This window comes from Limulus polyphemus, unplaced genomic scaffold, assembly GCF_000517525.1.
Source record: "Limulus polyphemus unplaced genomic scaffold, Limulus_polyphemus-2.1.2 Scaffold421, whole genome shotgun sequence".
In the NCBI taxonomy this organism is placed as follows: Eukaryota; Metazoa; Arthropoda; class Merostomata; order Xiphosura; family Limulidae; genus Limulus; species Limulus polyphemus.
This window is the reverse complement of record NW_013666031.1, coordinates 464,915-488,689: the sequence shown is the minus strand read 5'-3', so window position 1 is coordinate 488,689 and position 23,775 is coordinate 464,915. Positions and strand designations below refer to the sequence as shown.

Here is a 23,775-nt window from a genome sequence, read left to right as displayed (position 1 = left end):
CTTGTGTGTCTTATTAGTCTAAATGTTTCATGAAATAACTAACTTGTATGTTAACTGATCTGTAATTTTGATCATTGGAACATGAGTTAGTAGTAAAAGTTTAATGTTTACTGCTCATCCTAGCAATAAATAATGTGAATATTTAGTGACCCAACATGGCATATAATGCACTAAAGGGCACCTACACCACTGGTCTGTCTGTATGGGCTGGGACCCGGGACCAACAAAAAGTTTCATATGCATTTTTCATCCGATCATTTTGCATGCCACTGCTTGATTCACTTCAGCCTCTGATTAATACAATCCAGGTTCAAAGATAACACTGCTATTTTTTCAATATTTGTTTTCTTCACTGCAAAGATAAATTTCAAACTGACTTTAAAATGTATGCAGTGGAATTTTTTGATAAGACTGCAAACTCTTTACGAAGTTGTTTGTTTTCTGTTTCTATAAAACATTTCATTATTATTTCCCAAACACAATAAGGATATTTAGGTAAATGTTCGTGTTATTAGGGCAACTTGTTGTCTATGTTTTGTATTATGTGTTTTATAGAATAAAAGGGTTATGTAAAAACATACTTTTTTTTTTCTAGTTACAACCTTTTTAATTCTTATTTTATTTTATTGATTAATATAGGAGCTCCACAAGAAGTGTAACCAAGCTTTGGAAAACATTAGAACAGCTAAAGAGAGGCAAGCTGCTGAAGCTAACAAATATGCTAGTATTCTTTTAGAAGAGCTTGATAAAGAACGTTCTAGAGAAGAAAGCCGAAAAGCTGCTGCAGCTCGTAGAAGGGAAAAGAAAAGAAAGAAAAAGAAAGAACGGCTGGAACAAGTAAGATAAATAGGAGCTAAAAATGGAGTTAATTATATACTAATGAACAGGTGATTGATATAAAAATTTGTCACTAGCCGAAAAGGTAGATGAAAGGTTACAGAACTGCATATAATATCTCATTCTCATAAGTTTTTTGTTTTGGTTTTTCTTCTAGAACATAACTAATTGTATAAATTGTATTAAAAGAATACAAGAATATTCGGCCCCGGCCGGTTATTGGGCTACCTGGTAATACTCGGCTCTGGCCAAGTGTCGAAGTTAAAAACAGCCAAATCCAGGTAATTGAAAATGGCATCTAAGCTCTAATCTTTGTGGCAACTTACGCGGTACTGAAAGTTACAGTCAATAATTGGTTTAGTTAAAAAAATATGTTCCGAGCAACAAAGAATGACCGCCCACTGAAAGTTGAGGATTCAGAGAACAATAGAGGTTAATAATAGGCATGGCTTGAGAAGTGGATTTCTGGGGAAGGTGGGGGTTTTGAGAACAATAGGGGTTAGGATTTGCAAAGTTGAGGCTAGGCATTAATCGGAATAATGATTCTAAAATGTGTCAACATGACTGTTTCTGCAATTACTTTCACTGGCCTCACTTTTCGAAGTCACATGAAGCTCAATTTTCCACGGTGGCCAGAATAGCAAGACATTATCTCTCTGCACCTCTGACCAGTGTAGACAGCAAATGGGCTGTTAGCACCACTGGCAACATTATCACACACGAAAGTGTGACCCAAAGCTCTGAATGCCTGTAATACAACTTATCTAGAAATCACCACTCTCCCACTTTCCATGTGTTTTATTGTGCATGCTTCAAAAGAGATTACATAAGTTATGCTTTCCCAACATAATTAAGGTTTTTTTTGTTGATAGTCATGCTATTAACATTGTTCGTTATAAATTATTATGTCAGCATTAACTACTGCTTCATGTCTTTACCAATATTGAAAATTTTACAATTTCTCTGGAAGCCTTTGGCATGCAGGAAGTTCTTGTGGCAACTATTGGCACTTATTGATTAACATATTCATGCTTTTAATCCTGAATTGTCACCCGAGAATAAAGCCTTCATTCTGAGCATCCTTAGGGCAAGTCTTTACATACGACTGGTCTCCTTCTCTCAATCTCCTGTGAATTCAGTTCTTCAAATATTTCTGGTTCTGGATTGTACTCCTACTCCACTTGACTACATCTTTAGTGTGGTCTGCATTTTTACCTTACATCCTTATAATGTATATTATTTTATTTAATTTTTACTTTCTTTGGTTCTCTCCTTTTCAATTCTGGTATTGTAACTATCAGTTTTTCAGAGGTAAGTCTACCTGATTTGAATTTCACATTTTTAGGATTAAAATTTATTTCAAACAGGTTTTTACCTCTGAAATGCATTCCCGCCTACCTCCCCACAATCAGGTGATTTTTGGTTTTCCATCATAGTAGCAACCAGGAAGTCTGAATTATGGTTGGAAAGCAGAACTTATCTATGTTTTCCTGATGCATGTGTAGTAAGTCATAGGAAGGTGAAAGAGTGCAGAATTCTGGTTAAGGTGGCACATGCTCTGGATTGTGTTAAGGACATTCATTGTTTTAGTTGCATGGTTGTTGACAGCTAGAGGACAACTAAACAATGAAATGCTTTTAGTATTTCAGAAATAAGTACCTGTTTGAAATTAAGAATATTGCTAAAAATCCAAAATTTCATGAACTCATTATTAATTTTTATTTTTAAAATTTTATTAAATGAATTTTTACTATGTATTTTGTTCAGTCTGAGAAAGTTTTATTGGGAATCTTATGTGCTATCTTTTGTGCTTAAAGCATTATTATTTATTGAATGCATGTTTTAATTGTTTTATTTATACAGATATTCTTAATCTCACAGGCTTTCTTATTATATCCTAGTAATTTCATTCCTCTCTATTAACCTAGGTTTTTGTGTAAATATTGATTATCTTCAAGGATTTAGTTTAGTTGTTTAAGGTGTCTTTCTTTTTTGTTATATCTGGACTGTTCAGTTAGCTGTTTGTTTGTTTCTTATGCTTGTGAGTCTTGTGTGCATGTAATGTTTTGCTGTTTCCTGTATCCTGTGCTGTTCCATGATTTTGGTGTTCAGTCTAAACAAGGACTATAATTATTGTAAAGTTTGCTGAATCACATTTTATGTTTTGATAATAGCATTAAAGTTTGCTTGAAAATATACCTAAGGCAAAGGAAAAAGCAGCTATAGTATGGTAATATCACGTATCTCACTTTTCTATTGTATATATTTAATATGGTAAAAAATATTTAAATTTTGCAAAATTTCTTATTCTAAAACTGTTAAATCAGAACTTGGTGATGTGTTAATTCAGTCTTATGTTTATAACATCAGTCAATCAAGGATGTAATCTGCTGTTTCATGAGATTGTTGTAATGTATCCAACATCTGTTTCAATTTGGGATTATTTTAAGATTGTCATGAAGCAAAGATACTTCTAGATTCTTGGGATCCAGTTTTTGATTGGTTAACTATAAAGATAATGCAGATTGTGAGAGCATTTGTGGTGCTTTTAGACAGATTTGTTTCTTTCATTTTGAAATTCAGTTTTCATCAAAATACAGATTTAGGATTAAAAGAGTAACTTAATCCTAAATTATTGTACCTGAAGATGTTTATCATATTAAATGAAGAAATGTTTGAACTGGTGGTGGCATGTTATTGTCCACTAACAGTTTCTGTAAAGGATCACATTCCAAACATGATTAATTGTAACAAAATATTGTTGATTTCCACTACTCATGCTTTATGTGTGATACTCTTCTGAATTGATTAAAACATGAGAACTCTGTGTGTTACCTTGGTACTTTCTAACTGTAGGAAGTTAAAGGTATGGATGGTCAACACAGCATACAGGTGAAAACGTGTGTTTGCTTTGGATTGCAGGCCATTTTTGCTTGAAAAATCAAACTTATGGCAGGTAAACTTACAATCTGTTTAATAAGTAAATTTCTAACACATAGCTTATGTTAAAAAGCTTTTTAGTGAGAAGTGAATGAAGACTCGGTCATATCTAGTTTTAAGTCTATTCTTCACATACACACACAGCAGTATAACTTTTTCTTTTCACAGAATTGTAAAGTGAAATAGGAAAAATATACATACCTAGCATTTATTCAGTGGAAATTTCTCTAGAGAAGAATTTTTAAAAATTATGTTATCAATTTGCTGCATACAGAAACTGTTGAATACAGTCTTTACCAATATTTGTATAAAATCTTCATAACTCGTATTTCTATCTCATTATGCATGAACCGTGCCTCTAGTCATACCTTGTATAATTTTTAAGGGGTTTGATTTGTTGCACTGAAGAAAATGGTAATCTCTCTTTTTATCTTATTTTTTTCTTTAGTTCCGAGCTGCTAGTACAACTACACCTGAATGGAAGAAACTTGAAGAAAACATGAACCAGGTAATGAGTAGTGAGCTAAAGCATCTTAAACCTCAGAGTAGTCAGTCTGATGGTGAAGATGATGATTATGATGATGACGATGATAGTGAAGATGAAGATGGAGAAGAAGTAAACAGAGTGATTGTAGTTACAGGTAAATTCTCTTTTCTCTGGGGTTATGCCCACATAAGATTAACACTGCCTTCCATATGAAAGAAAAGCATTGTGGGTTTCACCAACTTAGTAACTTGGTCAATGTAATGTGAGCTTTAATTTTTTATTATATATATATATATATATATATATATATCACATTTCTCAAACCTTTAGGTAATTTATTTTTATGTGGTACTTTGTAATCTTTTCAACTAATGTTCTGATGTCTTTCAACTTCATGAGTATTCCTTATATAATAGTTTTACTCCAAATTGCCGATTCACTTATAAAACATAAAAAAAAATCCCAGTTGAGTAGTTCTTTAATGTTGTGACACCCCCCATCGTGAGGATATCCTCTTTATTAATAATATGCACAATGATCATTTTTCTCAGCTTATTTAATGATTCTTTTGTTTTTATCATGGATAAAGTTGATAGTTATACATCTGCAGTTTTTATATAACACAAGCAATGTTTTGAAGTTTTACAGAATACACAACAATCTCACTAACTTCTTGTCAGTAATATATAACCTGTAAGCTGTTTCTGCTGAAACAATTTATTTGTTCTTCTTATCTTTTTTATTGCACTTATTCTATCAACTTTCTCTTCTTAATTTTCTTTGAATTACTTTAATCTTTTCTTTTCTTGATGTAACCAAAGATTTATAATGTACACTAGTTGTAACTTATATGTAAATAAATAGGCTTCTTTATGTTAAATCTATCAAACTAAGACACGAAAACAACATTATAAAGAATGAATTGAAAAAGATCGTTTGAATTAAACTAGTGTTTTAATTCATGCTTTATAAAGTTGTTTTTGTGACTTAGTTTGAATTGTAACATCTATTTGATAGGTGATAACACAGAAGTCTCAGTGTCTTTAGCTTCTCTGTGTGTATCTTTGTCTTGTGTATCATCAGATAATTTTATGTAATTTTTAAATGTAGAAATTAATTTTATGGCCAGTTATGAATTAGGTAACGATTGTTTCCATCCTCTTGAATAGTATTATGCACAATCTGAATAAATAGATTATTAGTGAAAAAACCACAATAAATGGAAAAAACTGTCAGAAGTTTGATGCAACTATTCTCTTTGAAGTTCTTTGTTGTTCCGTAATTTGTATAATAGTTATAGAAGCTATTTATATTAAGTTAAAGTTTAGTTTAATCATGTTAATTTGGCATAGATATCTCTGTTAATAGCCATCCCAGATTGGATATTGTGGTTTTCTCACAATATCAACAAGACTTTAAATTGAAATTTGGCCTCAGCTTGTTCTAGAATAAAGACTGAAAAAGGCTAATAGGAAAAGAAAATTCAAATTTCAACAGGAAATAGGGATCGTTGGTTATTTGTAGAATTGCAAAAAGATGTGTCCAAAACAAAATAAATGTTGCAATAAAAAGTACACAAATAAGTAAAGTGATACTAGTTGGATAGATTTTAAAACGATTATCAATCCCTACTTTGGTTGGCATCGTGATTCATATAGCTAAATGAAGCAGTCTAATCCTCTTCATTTGTTCAGTTTTTATATGTCCATGGAATAGACACAACATCTATAAACTTTCAGTGTGGCCATATCCCTCATAGCTATAACTTTTACAAGAATTAAAACCACAATCATAAATTTATAAAATGTAATCTATACTTTGTTCTACAGATAAGTTATAAAGCTGCCAAAGTAGGGATTAAATTTTATAAGCAGGATATTTTATAAGCTTTTTATAGCAGGATCCCTATTTCATTTTAAATTCATACTTTTTTAGTACTCTTGTTTGTTTACTTTTTATGTTATACCTGTATAAAGTATCAACTTTACCCTTAGAAATTATTACTCATTCATTCATGAGTATGTAGTGACATCCATTGGGTTGAATTGGGTTTAAAAGATATTTAAATATGTGCATGGTATGTTTACCATCTATAAAGAAATTTGTGTATATTTATTGGAATATCAAAAGCAGATACCTACAGACCAGTCAAGTAAGCTGGAGAAATCTTATAGCAATAGTCCTAGCTGTCTAGGGGCTAGCCTCATTGACATGAGCATGTAGATAGGTAGTAGATGAAAAAGTTATTGTTTTAGAAATTTTTGAATTGTTATACCGGAAATGTTAGTGACCTTTTTGGAGTATTATTAGTATATATGCACATAATATATCATAACCAATACTTTGAATTGTCAGTTTTTTGCTTATCAATTCAATATGATGGTTTTTCGGCACATGAATTATTTGGAAACCTTGTAAATCCCAACTAGTAAGTACTACTGTACTTAATAATATTAGCAAGTATCTAAAAAAAAAAGCAAAGTAAAGAGGGGGGATAATAAAAAAGAATGAAAAAGGTTTAAAAAAAGGAAGTTTTTTTTTTTAAATCTGTTACTGACTGGTAAATTACCAGAAGATTAGATATAGGTTTAATTACACAGTCACAAATTGCTAAGTTACTGGGACAAGTACAAATGCATGTTGTGATTAGTTTAGGTATGTTGCAGAGTTATTTACTGTGTAGGTTTAGTACAAATTATCATCATATAATTTTAAGTATGGTCACTTTGTATTTCATTTTTGTTACATAAAGTGTTATCATTGGTATTCAGTTATAGGAATAAGTAAAATGTTACTACATGTTAGTTAGTGATCTAGTGTTTAGTTTTAAATACAGTGACTTGTGCGAATGTACTATCATGAGGCTACTAGACAGAGTTGAGGAACATTTAAGTCTAAAAGTCCCAACCTCAAAAGTATTGACAATAATTCTTTGAATTCCTGTTACAATGTATCTTTAGCTGAATGGTTCAAGTTTGTCTTAATATTCCCACTTTGATTTTATATTTAAGCATTCAGTTGATACACTACATATACATATTTTATATTGTGTGACTCTTATTTTACATAATTTTTACATAAAAGTTTAAAATAGTAATAAGTTTACATAAAGCTTTTTTTTAATATTAAGAAAATATATTGAGGCCTAATGTTTTTATTGCATTACATAATTTTGAATCTTTGAAACATGATTAAATGTTATCCCTTTTTATTTCTTACTTTGTTAACAACAATCTTTGTTTTATTGTTAGCTGCTGAAGGTGAAGCCATTGTTAGTCGAGAAACCTCAAGTAGTAGTCCTGTCATATCCAAACAAGAGGTTTCTAAGCAAATACTGCCAAACAATAACAAGTTAGAATCTGCAGCAAAAGGTAAAAGTCAAGAGTCGAATATTACCATAACTGGCATAGAAGCTGAAGAAAGTCAAGATTTCCAAAGGTCTAGTCCAGAAAATAGTGGAACAGATAAAAAAAAAGAAAGGCCAAAAAGACCAGAAAAGAAGAGAGATCTTTGTGCTAAGGAGAGTAAACCACCAAGTGATAGGGATTGTAAAGAGAAGTCAGATACAGAAAGAATTGTTAAAAAACAGCCTGAAGTAAATTCACACCAATCATTTATATCTATTGCATCCAGGAGCCAAAAGAAACGGAATCAAAAAAAACAGTATTCCTCCTGTAGTCTCAGGTGCTACAACAACTGCCACTATTGTATCTAGTACCCATACCAAAGCAATTTTTTCTACTGTTGGAAGTTCCTTTATAACCACATCTGAATCAAAAGCATGTACAAGTAACAACAAAAATCACCAGAAAGAAACTAATAAAGATGTACTTGTAAATGGAATGAAGAGCACCCCTGTATCTGATTTAGATGATTTTGGTGTTTTATCTCGTAATGCAGAAAGAAATAAGGAGACACAGGAAAACAAGGTATCCACTATGTAAGTTATGACTGTTTGTCTTTCAGTTTTAGTGTTTGCATCACTTAACCGAAAACTTATTTCTGTGTTGGTGGTCTTTTATGAATTCTTGATTGCCCTGGTCAAAGACAGTTTTTAGCCTTTCAGCAACCAGTGTTGAACATCTCTGGCCAGGTGCACTGCTTTTGTTTATGAGTTATATTAAACCATGATGTTTTTATTTCTGATAGATAATAAAGATAGTCTAAAATTAAAGAGTTTACAAGAGCTTTGTTGTATTATACAAACATTTAATACTGAAGCTCAAGTATGAGAACAAAAAATCTACACTCCAAATTTTATCAGTGTGATATTAGGTTTTTTTTGGCTTAATTTCCTCCTTTTGGTCTGTTAGCTATCCCACACCATAACATTTTTTCATGGATGTAAATAAAATGTTTGTGTTGGCAAGTTTCTATGCAAATGAATTGTGAAATCTTTTCCACAGGCATAGTGTAGTAGAATAGATTTTTAGTTTTTTGTTTGTGTGTGTGTGTGTGTGTGTGTGTGTGTGTGTCAAGAAATACAATATATGTTAATATACTGCATTTTACCATGATTTGTATATTGAAGGAATAAGAAAAAGGCTTAGTAGAATTTGTACTTCAGCTAAAATATTTGAGTTAGCAGGTATTAATTGATACATCCAAAACATAAAAGTGGATGATAGTTAAAAGTAGGAATGGGAGAACATAAACATGAAGTAAAAAATGGAAGAATAATAAATCTGTTGTCACAAAAAATATTTCATTAACATATAATTCCATCAATTGGAAACATTATAGAACATTGGATACTGAACAAAATATGATATGTAGGAAAAATAATTAGAAAAACAGTATTGTTCTTTTATTTTTGGGTACCACTACTATATGTAGTATCCATACAAAAGCAGTTTTGTATGCTGTTGTAACTTCCTTTATAACCACTTGTGAATCAAAAGCATTTAGAAGTAACAACAAGAATCATTACAAAGAGCCTAATAATGACATAGTTATGAATGGAATAAAGAGCACTCCTGTATCTGTATATGATTTTGGTGTTATATTAGATACTGTAAAAGGAAATATAGGAAAATGGGTAGGGGAATATGTTTGGCAGCCACCAAAACTTGGGTAGATTTTCCTAGGCTTTGCCCGTGGTCCACTCACATGCTTGAGGGTGGCATATGGCTATATTAAGTGCATTTTTGGTAAACAGTGATGTAGGTCACCACTCCCTTGTGCTAGTATATAGGTGTTTACTGACTACTTAAGAAAAATAGATAAAACACACACACATCAACTACTTAATGAGCAAAGAATACTACAAACATAAGTCAATACTTTCAGTCTTTTTATGTAAAAGGTAGTTTAAAAAACAAAGGCATTAAATTTAGCAAAAGGAAAACAGTAAAACTTGGTTAGTAATTTCATATCTCTTAACATACTGCCAGAAAGTGAGATGTATTTGAAAGTCTGTAGGGTTGCACCAACAATGGAATGTATTTGCAACAGCAGAATAAACATTATACTGGGAAGAACTCAATTTATTGTAATTAATTTTACTAAATAAAATGTAATAACTAGTCTGAAAATTGACTCTGTTACTGGTGTGCGAAGTAAAATTTTCAACTTACATCTTTCAAATATTGGATAACTGTACTCAGACCATGCTGCGATTGTCTTTGATGCAATCAACATTAGACTGTAATCTTCCACCACTTGAAGGAGATTGTCTTGCTCAGTAAATAAAAAGTTCATTCTTTTCTTCAGCACATAGTTGTTTATACGTGTTATCTTTTTATCACTTTTATTACACAAGGGGTCTTTTGCACTGTAGCTAACTTTTAAATGGAATAAGTTAAAGCTTCTATTAAGATTATTATCTTTCTTGTATTAATTTTATTTGTTTACATAACCAAACTGCAAAATTATAGAGAAGTGTTCAAGAGAACTGTGATATAGTTTCCTTGAAATGATAGTCATATTGTCCCTCATCACTTACCCTAGGATAGGGTTCAGTCAGAAGCTGATAATCTTAGTTTTGTCGACAACAACCTCAAAAAGTTTTGGGATAAGTGTTCAACAGACTGTGATATGATTTGATTGAAAAAAAATATTGCATATTGTCTTTAACCCTAGTAAAGGGTTCAGACAAAAGCCAATAATCAATTTCAATTGTCAATAAAATAAAAAAACAGTGATAGTAATTCAGTTTTGTTGATCTTATTAAGTATGAATTCTTGTATCCATGTTTCTGAAGCCACCTGAGGTTCAGACACTTCTCAGTAGGAGTTGTCTTACTCTACTTGAATGTTGATTGGAGTGACTCTGACTGTTAGAGATTTTACTTCCATTGTACCATAATTGGTGGTTTTATCCTACATTCTTTGTCTTGGACCCAGGATGCACTGCCTCCTGCTTCTGTAGTTTCTGCTAAGCTTGCCATGTTTGGAAATATGGCATCAGATACTTAATTTCTCTGGAAACAAATCTTTCAGAGGATTGGATGAGAATACTTCAGAATCTTATCAAGAGTGATCTTAAGCATGCAACATCTGTGTCAGGCTGTTCATGATGACCATGCATCATATTGCACTGAAGCTTCAAATATAACCTCTGACAAGTACATTTATTTAAACAGATCATCAGATGTTTGCTTTGCTTAAAAATTACTAAGGGTATGATTTAAATTATTTCATAATGGTAGTTATGCCTTCAGATAGCCAACTTGTTAAGTTCTCTTTTAATTGCTTATGTCACAAATTTTTGTTATCTTTTAATTTTTTGTTTAATAACAAGTAATGGTGGTTTAAGCTAGTTAGTTAAATTTTTTAATGAATTTGCAGATCTTCTCTTGAAAAGCTAAAGGTGGAACCCCATTCAGATGTGTCGCTGTCAGAGAGACCTCATAGTCCTACAACAACAATTTTTTCTGTAAGAGGATTTTCTCCTCTTACTACACTAACTTCTCCCAAGAAAGGACAACGACGAGAGGAAGGCTGGAAAGAAGTGGTTCGTCGGTATGTTTTGGATTTTATTCATACCATTTGTTGCTGTGTCCTTATTATAAATTTAATAAACCTGTTTTTGAAGGAGTTGTTCTATAGGATATTCTGTTAGATATTAGACTGGTGGCCCAACATGGCCAGGTGGTTAGGGCGCTTGACTTGCAGTCTGCGGTTCGTGGGTTCGGATACCCGTCCCACCAAATTAACTTAAACCCCTATTGTCCTAGTTAGAAAGCCTGTTAAATTATGGTAGTTGTACGACATTGTTTCATATGTTTTTTTATTATTTTCCATTCTTAGGTTCATTATATTTAAGTAAATAAAAATTTAGTGTCCTAGTACCATCATTATAGAAAAAGTAGGCTTAAATTTTATCAGCTACAACAACAAAAAAACAAGAGGTCAAAGGTAAGTACTATATTTCTTGTTTTTCTTGTATATTCTTAACGTGTTATTAAACGTAACTAAAATGTAAAAATTAAAAACCAAGCAGATTAGATGAAATAATACTATAAAAAATAATAATGATGATAAAAATTCTTCATCAGGTATGCTCATAAGCTGCTCATGCATTACATCATTCATTATGGTAATATGACGTATGTATTTGCTGAGTGATTTGCAACTTATGTGGTGGATTATTGGTAAGATGTGGCTCACAGGGCAGTGAAACAAAATTAAGTATAAACAGATGTGGACTCTTATGAGCCTTAAGCTATTTAGGGTAGACAATTGTAGTTTTCTGTTACAATCTGTAGGCATTCTTGAAAGAAAAAAATGTTAATTTAGATTTATTTCATATTTTTTTTGTGGTGGTGTACAAGTTTGGTTAAATTGACCAGGCCTGTATAGAGTTGAAGTAGAGTTAATAACATAAAATATAAGTTTTACTGGAAAAAAAACAATTTGATATTTATTTTGGTTGTTTTATAGGTTACATAAATGAAATTGGAAAATGTTCAGATGAAGAAAAGTATTTTAATCTTAATATTTAAATCACTTTGCACTCAGAGCAATCAATACTCTGATTACACGTGCGCGCGCACACACACACACACACACACACATATATACGGACAAGTCTTATATGGAAACTCTGGTGGTTTCTTTGCGGTTACAAGGTCAGTCACATTAACTGACCCTGTATGAAAAGAGTTAAAATGATTTTGGAGCATCACCATATTGTTACAGCCCATGGTGACACATTTTGTCATGCTTTATATAATGACTGTGCATTTTGACAATAGTTCTGGGGTATAGATTCCATTGCTCCAAGCTTCTTTGTAAGGTTGTCTTTTTCAAAGTGCATCACACCTCTCTGCATGCTTTCTATTATCTGTTTAGTGTATGAGAATGAATTTTCCTCAGAACCTCTTTCAACAGTACAGTTGCACAAAAATCCATAGGTACTGCATTTGGTATCCTAACCAGTATGTTTTTTTACAGAAAAGTATCCATACCTCTTTCATTCTCTAGTTGCTTGAGGTAAGAAGCAGATGAACTGTTAAGTCGTGGAAGCAACAGGTGTGCACATAACTAGTACCACTTTTGCAGGAGGAGAGTTTTTTTTTTATTATTATGTTTCTCACCTTGAACATGTAGAACAGATTTTGCTACTAACTTTTGAATTAATGGATTCACACCTGTTACAAGACACTGCACATTGTTTACTGTGGCTGGGGTACTTCTTGTTGCAGGTTTTCTGGATGTTTCTCATTCCTTAATTTGATTCATGTTCCTTTGTTTTCCATGGCACTAAGCACAAGGAATATTCCTATCATGTAAATTCTAAATCCCCAATCTGAACACATCTTTATGATCTGAGTATATGAATATTTTGTGTTGGAAAGAGCTCTTGCACATCCTTTCCAAAAGCAATAAATTTTCATCAACATCACACTACCTATGAAATGCCAAACAATTTCAAAATATAGTTCTGACACATGCCATTCTTCTGCGACTTTATATCAACTGGCTGTCGTGGGACTTGCTGATTTGTATATTCACAATTATATCAATCTAATGTGCTCAACCATCTGTATATATAATTTCTTTTAAATAAACATTCATAAGTAGTAAGTTACCTTAATTGGAAGAAATATATTGTCTTTTTTTTTAATTAGAAGCATCAGTGATCTACTGTGAATTATTAGTCACATAAATAAATAAAGTATTTTTTTTTGTGGCTTGCAAATTTTATTGTATAAGTTTGCATGGAAGTTTATAAAACATACTGTTGCTTTCTGACTAAAAACTAACCTTGGTGTTTCTTTAGGTCCAAAAAAATGTCAGTACCATCCAGTGCTATTAGCCGAGTTATTGGCAAAGGAGGCTGCAATATCAATACCATCTGTGAAGTATCTGGTGCACATATTGAAGTGGAAAAACAAAAGGGCCAGGGAGATAGAACATTAATTATCAGGTAATATTTTCCTGTGGTATAATTTTTTATAAAACACACTTCACATGTTACAATTTAGTAAAAAAGGATAGTGTTTTAAGTATAAGTTCATTGTTAAGGTGCATTCTGTCAGAGGAGGTGCAGGTTAAATTATTTTCTGACTAAATGAAAATGAGACTTGGCAAGACTCAAGCATATGGCCCTGCTCACCTTTTTGAATGTTGTAAGCTTCAATTTTCACTTCATTCAATGTTAAGGATAGAATTTGTTAGAATTCTTACTTTAACCCTTCAATGGCATCAGTTTGGCCATCTGTGCATGAAAACTAATAACTACTAGATCTCAAAGTATTTGAAACACAGACACTTCAAATGTAAAGCTTGATAAAAATGGGTCATTTTGAAGTGTGAGTTTGATTTTTATGATAAATTTGTGTTTTATAATAAAATATAAACAACTGCAAACATATTTCTATATTGTATTGTTATGCACTAATCTCATAATCACTGGCCTACAAGCCATATTTCACACACAATTGCCCTTACAGCCAGCTAATTATGAATAATACATCATGCAACAGTCCAGTTTATTAAACAAAACTGTGCAATAAAATATGTTATAAAGCCTTAGATCTAATATTTTTATTTGGTATTTATATTATTCCATCTTATACATAAAACTTATCTTTGTCTTATACACTTTTTTCAAATTCTAAGAAATAAAGAACACGATGAGACCTACCTACCCTTTTGTGGACTTCATATTGTACCAACAATTACCTTCTCCCTTAGATGTCAAAATAGCACAGAGTTTTGTATGATAAAAATGATCTACAAAAGCAGTTATACACCTGTAAACCTACGAAGTTAATTTATTACATTTCAGTAGCACAAACAATACAAAATCATTAATAACTTACACTGTTTCAAACATAGTGTCCAGATTGAACCTTATGATAATTAAATGTTTGGAACTTTAAATTCCATATTAGTTTTTGCAGGCTTTCTAATGTTGTCATGTAAAAACATAATAAACTAAAGTCCTATACATTTTAGAAAGTTGCTTGTGGTTGAATCATATCTAATATTTGATCTATGTTACAATTCACTGTGTACTTTTGAAGTTTGCATGTAATAAATAGACAAAGAAAAAGAATCTTCTACACTGGATTAGAGCATCATGTCGTCAGTAAGCATCAATCACTTTTAGCTGTGTATCTGAAAATGTGTGTCACAGCATAACATTGACACAGTTGAGTACAATGAATATGCATATCTGCAAACTAACTAACATCAAACTAGCAACACTTCGTGTTACTTCTTGGAGGGGCTTGCTATAATTGCATCAACCTGACTGAACAAACATTGAGTTGAGAATGATCAATATTTCATGCTTGACATTTATGCTTTATCATAACTACAGGTACCATAATTATTTCTTTTAAGTTCTTTGGTTGTTTACAAAATTAATAAAATATTATGAGTGTAGTTTTGAAGACATTTCATAGATGTGAAGCATGCACAAAAACATTATCCAATATTCAGATAGGCTAAATAATGCACCAATAAAATAGTATTTTAACACAGCACATTTTGATGGTCTTTTGATGATTTCCAAATATATGTTTTACATTTTTGTCTTACATTTGGTAACGCACAATTTAGTATGTTTATAATTTTAAAAAAGTAAGTACCAACCCCCCCTTCCCCCGACAAAAAAAGAAAGAATGAAAAGGGGTGTTGATAGTTTAATGATACTTTCACTGTACGTTCTAAAGTAGCATATTTTTTCATTGACAACACTGAAATAATCTTACTTTTGTAACTAACTTAAAATGTAATATCTTCAACTAGTATCATAAAGTTCCTATTAGCCTCCTCTCTAACACCCAGTTTATTTACTTTTTATCTGAGGCAGAGATTCATTATCAACCACTGAATTCAACTTGAAAGATCAATCAGAGAAGCTTTTTTGCAATAAAGCATCTTGTTTCTCTGTTTTTATCTTGAGAAGACTTATGATACCATATGGAAGTTTGGTAGTTTATGAAACATCCATTGTCATGGTTTACAGGCCCATTCACACACATTTCAAAACACTTATCAGTTAGATCATTCCAAGTCTTTGTGTGTGATTGGTACTATCCAAATCCTACTTATAAAAACTTGGAGTACCTCAAGGCCATTTCTTTGAGTGTTCCAGGAAACAACTTTCTTTAACAGTTGTCAACAACATCTATGTCAGTGGCTTTCAGAGTTTCTGGTATTCGTCAGATATGAGGCACTGCTATAAATCATCCTTAATAAACTAGGTGAGTGGACCACTATGAAAAGTTATAAATTTTTTTAACCTAAAACCATTTGTATGGTTGCCATCAAGAATTGTGCTCTGATCCCAAGGTTCATCTGGTGAGACCATGTTCTAAGGCCTTCTCTTTCACAGTGAGCTGTCTTTTATTCCACACATAAGGCAGCTTAAAGTCAAGTGTACATGGTCACTGACATTCCACATGTCTTTTCTCCCACCTCTTGGGGAAGAGCTATATGTTTCATGCTCCAAATTGCACAATGGATAATTGCTCTGTGCATCAGCCAGAGAACTGTATTGAAGATGTTGAACCTATATGCAACTTCAAGGGCTTTCTGACCTTCTGTAATCCAGAATTTGTTCACAGATTCCTCTGAACTTTCACTTCACATACATTTAACATTTTCAACTTTTTTGCATTGTGATGCATAGTTGTAATCTCTGATGCAACATCCCACCTGTTAGTGTGTTTTCATTTTTTGGTGGGCTGTCCATTCTTTTGGCCTTCATGTTCAAGCACAGTTGCATGAGATAGGCTTGACTTTGGATGCAGTTGCTGAATCCAAAGATATTTTTATCCCTTTTAACTTCTTACTAAACCTCATTGTGATCTCTCAGTAAGTAACCCGAAGAAGACGGATACTCATAACTGGAAGTATTGGCTTCTGTTTACAAATCTGAGTAAGAATACAGTAAGCTTTTGCAGATTTCACTTACCATCAATGAGTGGGTGTTTAGTTTCCACTGAGATCATCAAGTGTAAGTACTTCTAACAAGGCTTTGCATTGATTATAGGTTTTTTTAAGTGTTATTTTCCCTTTCAATGGAGCAACACATCAGTATGTGAGTAATGTGACATTCAAGTCATTATCGTCCACATCTTTCAATGCATTATTATGACATTAAGCAGAGTTACTTTTTGTATTTTGTGGTGCCTTTGTGCTAGTGAGTGGTGTCATAGAAAGTGATGAAAACGGCTGGATTGATGAGGTTTTTAATTATTTACAGGCTGTTTTTAATTTTATTTGATTTTCTAAGCTTGTTTAAAAAAACTTCTTTTGTAGTGTTGTAATTTAATTGTATACATTTACCTTCTACTTTTTCATTTTTATTGTTTACTGCAAATAGCCTTTGTTGTTCTGTGCCACTAAGCCTAGAAATGAGGACAAATAAAATATTGTTCTAGATAAAAACAAAACAGAATAGACTCGTGCAAATAGACAGTGACAAAACGAATTAGTACAAATGCATTAATGCATACCATATATAATTCATATTAAAAAATAATGTGGATAGCTGTTTCATTTGCTATTTTGATAATTCCTTAAGAAATATAGCAGAATAATTTCATACTGGAGTTTTTTCTTCTAAATTTGACAAGACATTTTATAGAATGCATTTGCATTTCTTAGTGAACACTGTAAGATGATGTTAATTTCTATATTTCATAGTCTTGAATTTGGCAAGTACAAGCTATCTGCTTTGTATTTGATATGGAATCCAACATATTTGTTAATAATGTGCAGCAGTGTTTTAATGTAATGTGTATATTGAATTATGGACACTGTTATAATGGAGGAACGTGATTACCATAAGAATGCATAGCAAGTGAAGTTATGTATCTAATTAAAAGATCAGATAGTTATAAATATCATTCAATCAAAAATATTTTATAAGTTCTTTTTACATCATTGTGTTACTTATGTTAATATGCTGTTTTACAAAGTTAAGCAATTTTTGTATAATATAAATATAATTTTACTGAAAAATTCCATTAGTTTTATGTAGTACATGAAATGTATTGATAGTTTATTTGTTATATTGTTTTAGAGGTTCCCAGGAAGCTACCAGACAGGCAAATCAGCTGATTGCATCCTTGATCAAAGAAGCTAATTGTGAACTTCCTGAAATCATAGCAAATGCTGGCTTATCCAGATCTGCAAGCACTTCTGCTGTATCCCTTGGGAGTGAAGGAATGAAGGTGAGTTTGAAGTTATTTTACTGTTGACTTGCAGGTCTCACAAGCCTTGTAATCTCTGTTTTAAAGTTACTTTACTGCTGATTTTCAGCTCTCACAAGCCTTGTAATGTTTTTGTTTTTTTAATTTCTTACAAAACTTCTAGCTAAACTGCACAAAACAAAGGATAATTGGAATTTGCATGATGACACAGCAACACTGCTGTTCTAAAATATAACAAGTCATCTCCCTTCAGTTCTTTGATATGCAAGTCAGGCATTTGATTATCAGTCATATTGTCTAAAATACAAGAGATTGGTCACTTAGCCTACATTGCAGTGGTCTCATGCAGTTTATTTCAGTTTTCACTTTGAAGTGAATCAGAGTTCAAAGTACTATAAGTTATCTATGAACCATGGCTAGACCTCAAAGAAGACAAATAAATGTGGAAAGATATTGGATGAACGAAAACCAGTCAATCATAGCAAGCTGTTGAAAATTATGTGTCTCATGGTGCTTTTACAATGAAGAACTGCTTTTATACCTGTGATCCAGTAGTTCAGATACCTCAACAAAGACAGATCATTATCCAAAACATAAACAAATCCTGCTATCTGTCTACTATGTCTTACAGTAAGTCTTAAGAAGTTTTCTCCGAGACTGAACCAGATATTCACAGCTGCAGTTGGATGTTGTCAGTGTACAGATGGTTAAAAAAAACGTCATAAAGCCAACCTATTTGCTAGATGGCCAATAAGGTGCAGTTTTATTACAGAAAGGCACAAAATAGCTTGCCTTAGTCAATACCAAGAATGCATTCACTGGACCAATGACATGTGGTGCAATATTATTTTCTACAGGTGAGTTGTGCTTCACCTTGTAGCTGGATAATAGATGGATTCTCATTTGGAGAGAATCTGAAATAAGCACTGGGAGGGTTTAATGATCTCTGCATCCTGCAGACCATCACAGAGTCAGTTCTTTTCTGTTTGTGAAAACATTTTATTTTGCTCATAGGCATATAATAAACCAGCTCAGCTGAAATGATCAAAAATATTGATTTTAATTGTTATAGTTGCAGTGAAGATCCAATTAAGTGACAACACTGATCATTTTAGATTAAAGCTGCCATGCTAAAAGATTCAGTTCAAACTGATTCCACAGAAAGAGGACAGTAAGCTTTGGAAAGCCTTCCATTTGTCATGGTGCTTCCTCCTTGAATTTATGTCAAGTTACACAAACCTTCTGAATTTTTCTCATTGTTTTAATTGAGTATTGTTGCATCATAATATCTAGTAGTGTGTGGAATTTCTAGTTTGATGTCAGGTTTATATACACACAAACACACACACACACACACACACACACCTATGTATCAAGATAGAGTTAGATAGATAGATAGATAGATAAACCTAGACTGTGTGAATGCGAGTTTAGCCGTAAAGAGCCTTCATTGGCACTTTTTTTTAAAGTGAAATTACTGCAGATTGTATTGTAACAGAATAGAGAAGAATAATTTGACTTGTCATTTGTGTTCTAAAGTAAATGAATAAACCTATGTGGACTTCTAACGAAAATTTACAATTATTTAAAGCTCTGGATATAACTGTGGTAAACAACAGTGTAACGTCAGCAAAATTATCATCGATTGTATTGTAATAACAGAGCAGAGAAGAATAATTCATTTTGTCAATTGTGTTTTATAGTAACTGAACCAACCTGTGTGGACTTTGACTAAAAGAGACAATTAGTTAAAGCTCTGTATAGAACAGTGAGGTAAACATTTGTATATACGTTTGACTTGTTTTAATATATTATTTTAAAACAAGTGGACTGTTTGCTGTTTGTTTATTGTTGAAATTTATTGCCAACAAGTCACAGACACCTACAGTAAAGGATTTGGCTCATACATATGTAAAAACCTGACACTGCCAAATGGCGGAGGAATGTTTAGCAACCATGATGATCTTCTAATAGCTGATTTACAACTTTTAGGAATATGGTTGCCTTGAAATAAACAGTGCAAACTCAGCATGTAATAGTACTGTAGATGTTTATCAGTTGTTGTTTGGTGTAGAATAATTTAGTATTTTGGTTATGGGAGATTCATGTATTAACAACTGTTACTTTGCACTGAAGCACACTATGTGGCTGAGTGCTAGAATTCTCTGGGTTCTCCTACTACTAATTATTTTATTCTTGCTTGAAATAAATATGTTTGAATTGAGATCCTTTATTATTTCTCATGGCACAGGCCATGCAATCAGCTATTGTTTGTATACATACCAGTTTGCAGATAACTTTGTGATCCTGTTGGCTACTATGACTCTGATACTTTAATTTTAGTTGGACTAAGTTAGCAATGTTACACCCACTGTAATACAGTCTTTTCAAACTATGTTGCTGTTGTATATAGACATCAAATATTTGTAACTGAGAAACTAAGTCAGTGTTTTAAAGTTTAAGTGACAAAATTGGATATTAATTATTATCATATTTAGACTAACAAGAAACGTTTTAGCAAATTTGATCTTGACATAAGTTGCCATTGCTTGATATGAAGCTGCAAGAGCTGCCATATTGATTGGAGGTCATTTTAGTTCAGTGGCATGCATGCTGTGAACATGTTTCAGTTTAGCCAGCAAAACTGTTATGTTTATTGAAACAGTACAATTCAGTCAATACAAATTAACTTTTATTGTCCAATTATGTAAACAAAGAATAAGGATAGAGCATTAGCCCACTAACAGCTCCAGTGGACTGTTTGGTGGGGGCTATTTACAGCTCTTGTGCATTTTTTAGAAATGAAAGACTGCTTTATACAGTTTGATGAAAGGAGCTAACTCTTCTGCTCTCATATCCTTTGTATCTTTCAAAGACTGCATTGCCTAGTACATTAATATTGTAGGTATTCTAACTTCTAGATGATATAGTTTTAGAAATGTTAGGGTTGAAGGCCTGCACACCAGGATATTTGCACAAATATTGGTTATACTGCTCTTTCCATTTCATTAGCTAACTAATTGAGCTCTATTTGTGCATCTTGTGATCATTGGCATGTCACTGCTTTGACAAAGACTTTCATAATTGCTGTACATGTAATTAAGTTTTAGCTCAGCTTTTTGAGACTTCATGAGTTGTACAACTTAGCTAAATCTATGAATGTTGTGATAATGTGTTTGGTATGAGGGTCTCACATAACAACTGTTGAAAAATTGAAAAGTTCTTCTGTGCCAGTAGTTCTTTGGTTTTCATTGTTGCTCTGTTACTGTTAACATCTGCAATTCTGGACAGAAACTGCCATGTAGCAGAAAGACAGTTGTGCTGCTACTCTACATTCCCAATAATTGCCACCGAGTTTTCATAATTGTTGAGGGTGTTAAACATTGTTGCATATATCTGCTTGTACATTAATTCATTTATTGCTTATAAAGGCAGGCAAAAACAATGCAATAAAAAGTATTATACTTCAGGTACAGCCTTTCAAGGCATCATCTACAACTAATGCAAGTCTGTGCATACAGCATTACTCATAGTGATTGAAGCCATCTGCTTGATACATTGTTAAAAACCATGATATTATTCACTCGTGGCTGAAGCTTCATTACAAGCCTCTTTCAATAAGCAAGAATTCATCTAATTAATTGTTCTATTTGGTTAAATGAGAAAACAATGGCACTTGTTTAGTTGCTGATAAAAACCTGCTTCTGTGAAGAATCCTCTTTTCCAGTGTTTGTATGTAGCTGTGTGTAGGAAGTGTCTGTTGTTTCCCCAATAGTAGAAAAATGTCAACGGGCAAAGCGATAAACAGCATCAATGGCTTAAAATATTCCATACATGGGTGTAGTAAGGAAGACTATCTGAAATGATTGGAACTTGCCTTGCTCATTCTGTGTATTCAGCTTTAAATTAGAACAAGAATAACTAGTGTCTGAATTTGCTAAAATCATATACTTGGAAATAAGGAAACAATTCATAACATGTTATACCATAAGCTAGTGATCTGTTTTTGTATTGTTTTTTTTTATCTTGTAGAAATTGGAGGAACTGATGTATATATGTACATACTATAAGCAAGACATTAAGAAGAAAAGTACAAGTTATTTGTAAACAGTGACTTTTTATTGTTTCTAGATTGTATTTCAACTTAAAATGTATGCATGTATTTTTAAGTCTTATTTAACTGTGTTTGTACTGCAACTCTAGCTTTCAAGAAGTTGAATGAAAAATTAGAATGCCTTAGCTGGTGGATAGCAGAACATAGAAGTAATGTAAATATGATATCTCAATAAGACTTATAATAATTTAAGTCTTCTGCAGGATTAGAATACATTGTTAGAAGAAGGAGCATTTTCATAATACTGTGTTTTTTCCTGAAAAACTCATTGTACAACATTTAACTGTCAGTTGGCTTTGAATTTCAGAAGGATAATGAAACAAGATGTTTTGAAGGAAAATAAATGAGCTGGTGATATGAAAGTTATGAAATGACTAGCCCAATATCTTGATGCTAGACTATATAAAATTTTGTGGGAACAGTTGTAAAACAATATTACAAAAATGAAACTCTTATAACTTTGGAAGACTACAGCAAAAGCTGATAATCTCAAAAACTTTATAGCATCCTGGCCCAATTGATGTCACCTTATATTTAATACTGAAGGGAGAACTTAATTCAGTACTATTTTTATTGTTCAAGTTTTCATGATTTTTATAGGTCATTTGAACCAAAACATTAAAATATATTATATACAATATATAAGTTGGTAATTCCCTGCATTTTCTGCTTTATTTCATTTAAACATGGTATTGTTGATTTTACTAACAAGCATGTGGATCAGTAATGGGTACAATGTTTGTATGGGAAACTTTAACTATCATTTCAGTCCTAAAATTCTTGTAAATGTTGTTAATGTCATGTACACTAGAAAAAAGTTGAAGATGCTACATATGCATGTACTATACCAAAGTTCAGCTCTTCACAAAAACCTTATAATAAACCAGCTCTTGAAAAGCCCATCTGGATGAGGACCCACTTGGCATGTATTGGTGTGAGAAGTGATATTTTAAAGCCAACATATACATTGTTTGAAGTTTCACCAATTACATTATTTTTTTTTATCTGGGGAATTACCTATGTTGAGTACCAATAACAAAAGTTTGACTTTAGATCTTTTTTTTCTTTACTGTTGGTTTACAGCAAAGTCTACAAGCTTCTGTTTATCAGTACATGCTGCTGGTATGAATAGAGAAATGAAGTTGTTGTCTTTCAAGCAGATTGAAAGTTTTAACCATTATGAGCTTTGTACATGTTGAAAAGGACTACTGTTTTCTGTTTTTTTGTTTTGTTTTTTTTACAATTGGAAGATGTTTAAATTTCTTTCTAAATTTATGGCACAGTGTCTTTGTTACTCCAGTCGGTTTCTGTGAAGGTTGGGTTCCACTTTGGAAGATAGTGATCATTTTACTTGTGTACATGAGCTGTTCTGTCACAAGTTGTCCTAACTTTGTGATAGTAAGTAACAGTGTAATATGATATTTGTCATTAAGGATGATAGGGAAATCTGTTGCAAACCTTTCTGTCTTCCATGGTCCATTTGCTGCTGGAACTAGTTGATAACAAACAAGTCTGATATATTTTTTCTCTCAATTTTATTAACTCCTTGCTGATCTGTTCAAAGGCTGATGGAATATGTTCCATGCCTTTGGTGTCTTTACTTTTGGTGAAACCCGTTATTTGGAGTATGGATATGGCAGATGTCTTGTTGATGGCAATATGACCCCCATAGCGCTCTTAACTTTTGGGTCATGAATTTCAGACCTATGGGTAGTTCTTTGTATGTTTGGTATTTTTATTTTTATGTGTCATTGTTTTGTTAATGGGAAAGGATAACTG

The 23,775-nt window shown here is 32.3% G+C and overlaps 1 protein-coding gene across 1 annotated transcript in view; it reads left to right on the top strand.

Moving 5' to 3' along the window:
* Positions 1-23,775, top strand: part of LOC106458148 (ankyrin repeat domain-containing protein 17-like) — a 145,292-nt gene that overhangs the window by 98,662 nt on the left and 22,855 nt on the right. The window contains 7 exon segments of the mRNA XM_022384299.1: positions 640-837; positions 4,226-4,418; positions 7,516-7,979; positions 7,981-8,204; positions 11,053-11,226; positions 13,490-13,636; positions 17,753-17,903. Coding sequence (XP_022240007.1) covers positions 640-837; positions 4,226-4,418; positions 7,516-7,979; positions 7,981-8,204; positions 11,053-11,226; positions 13,490-13,636; positions 17,753-17,903 — 1,551 coding nt within the window.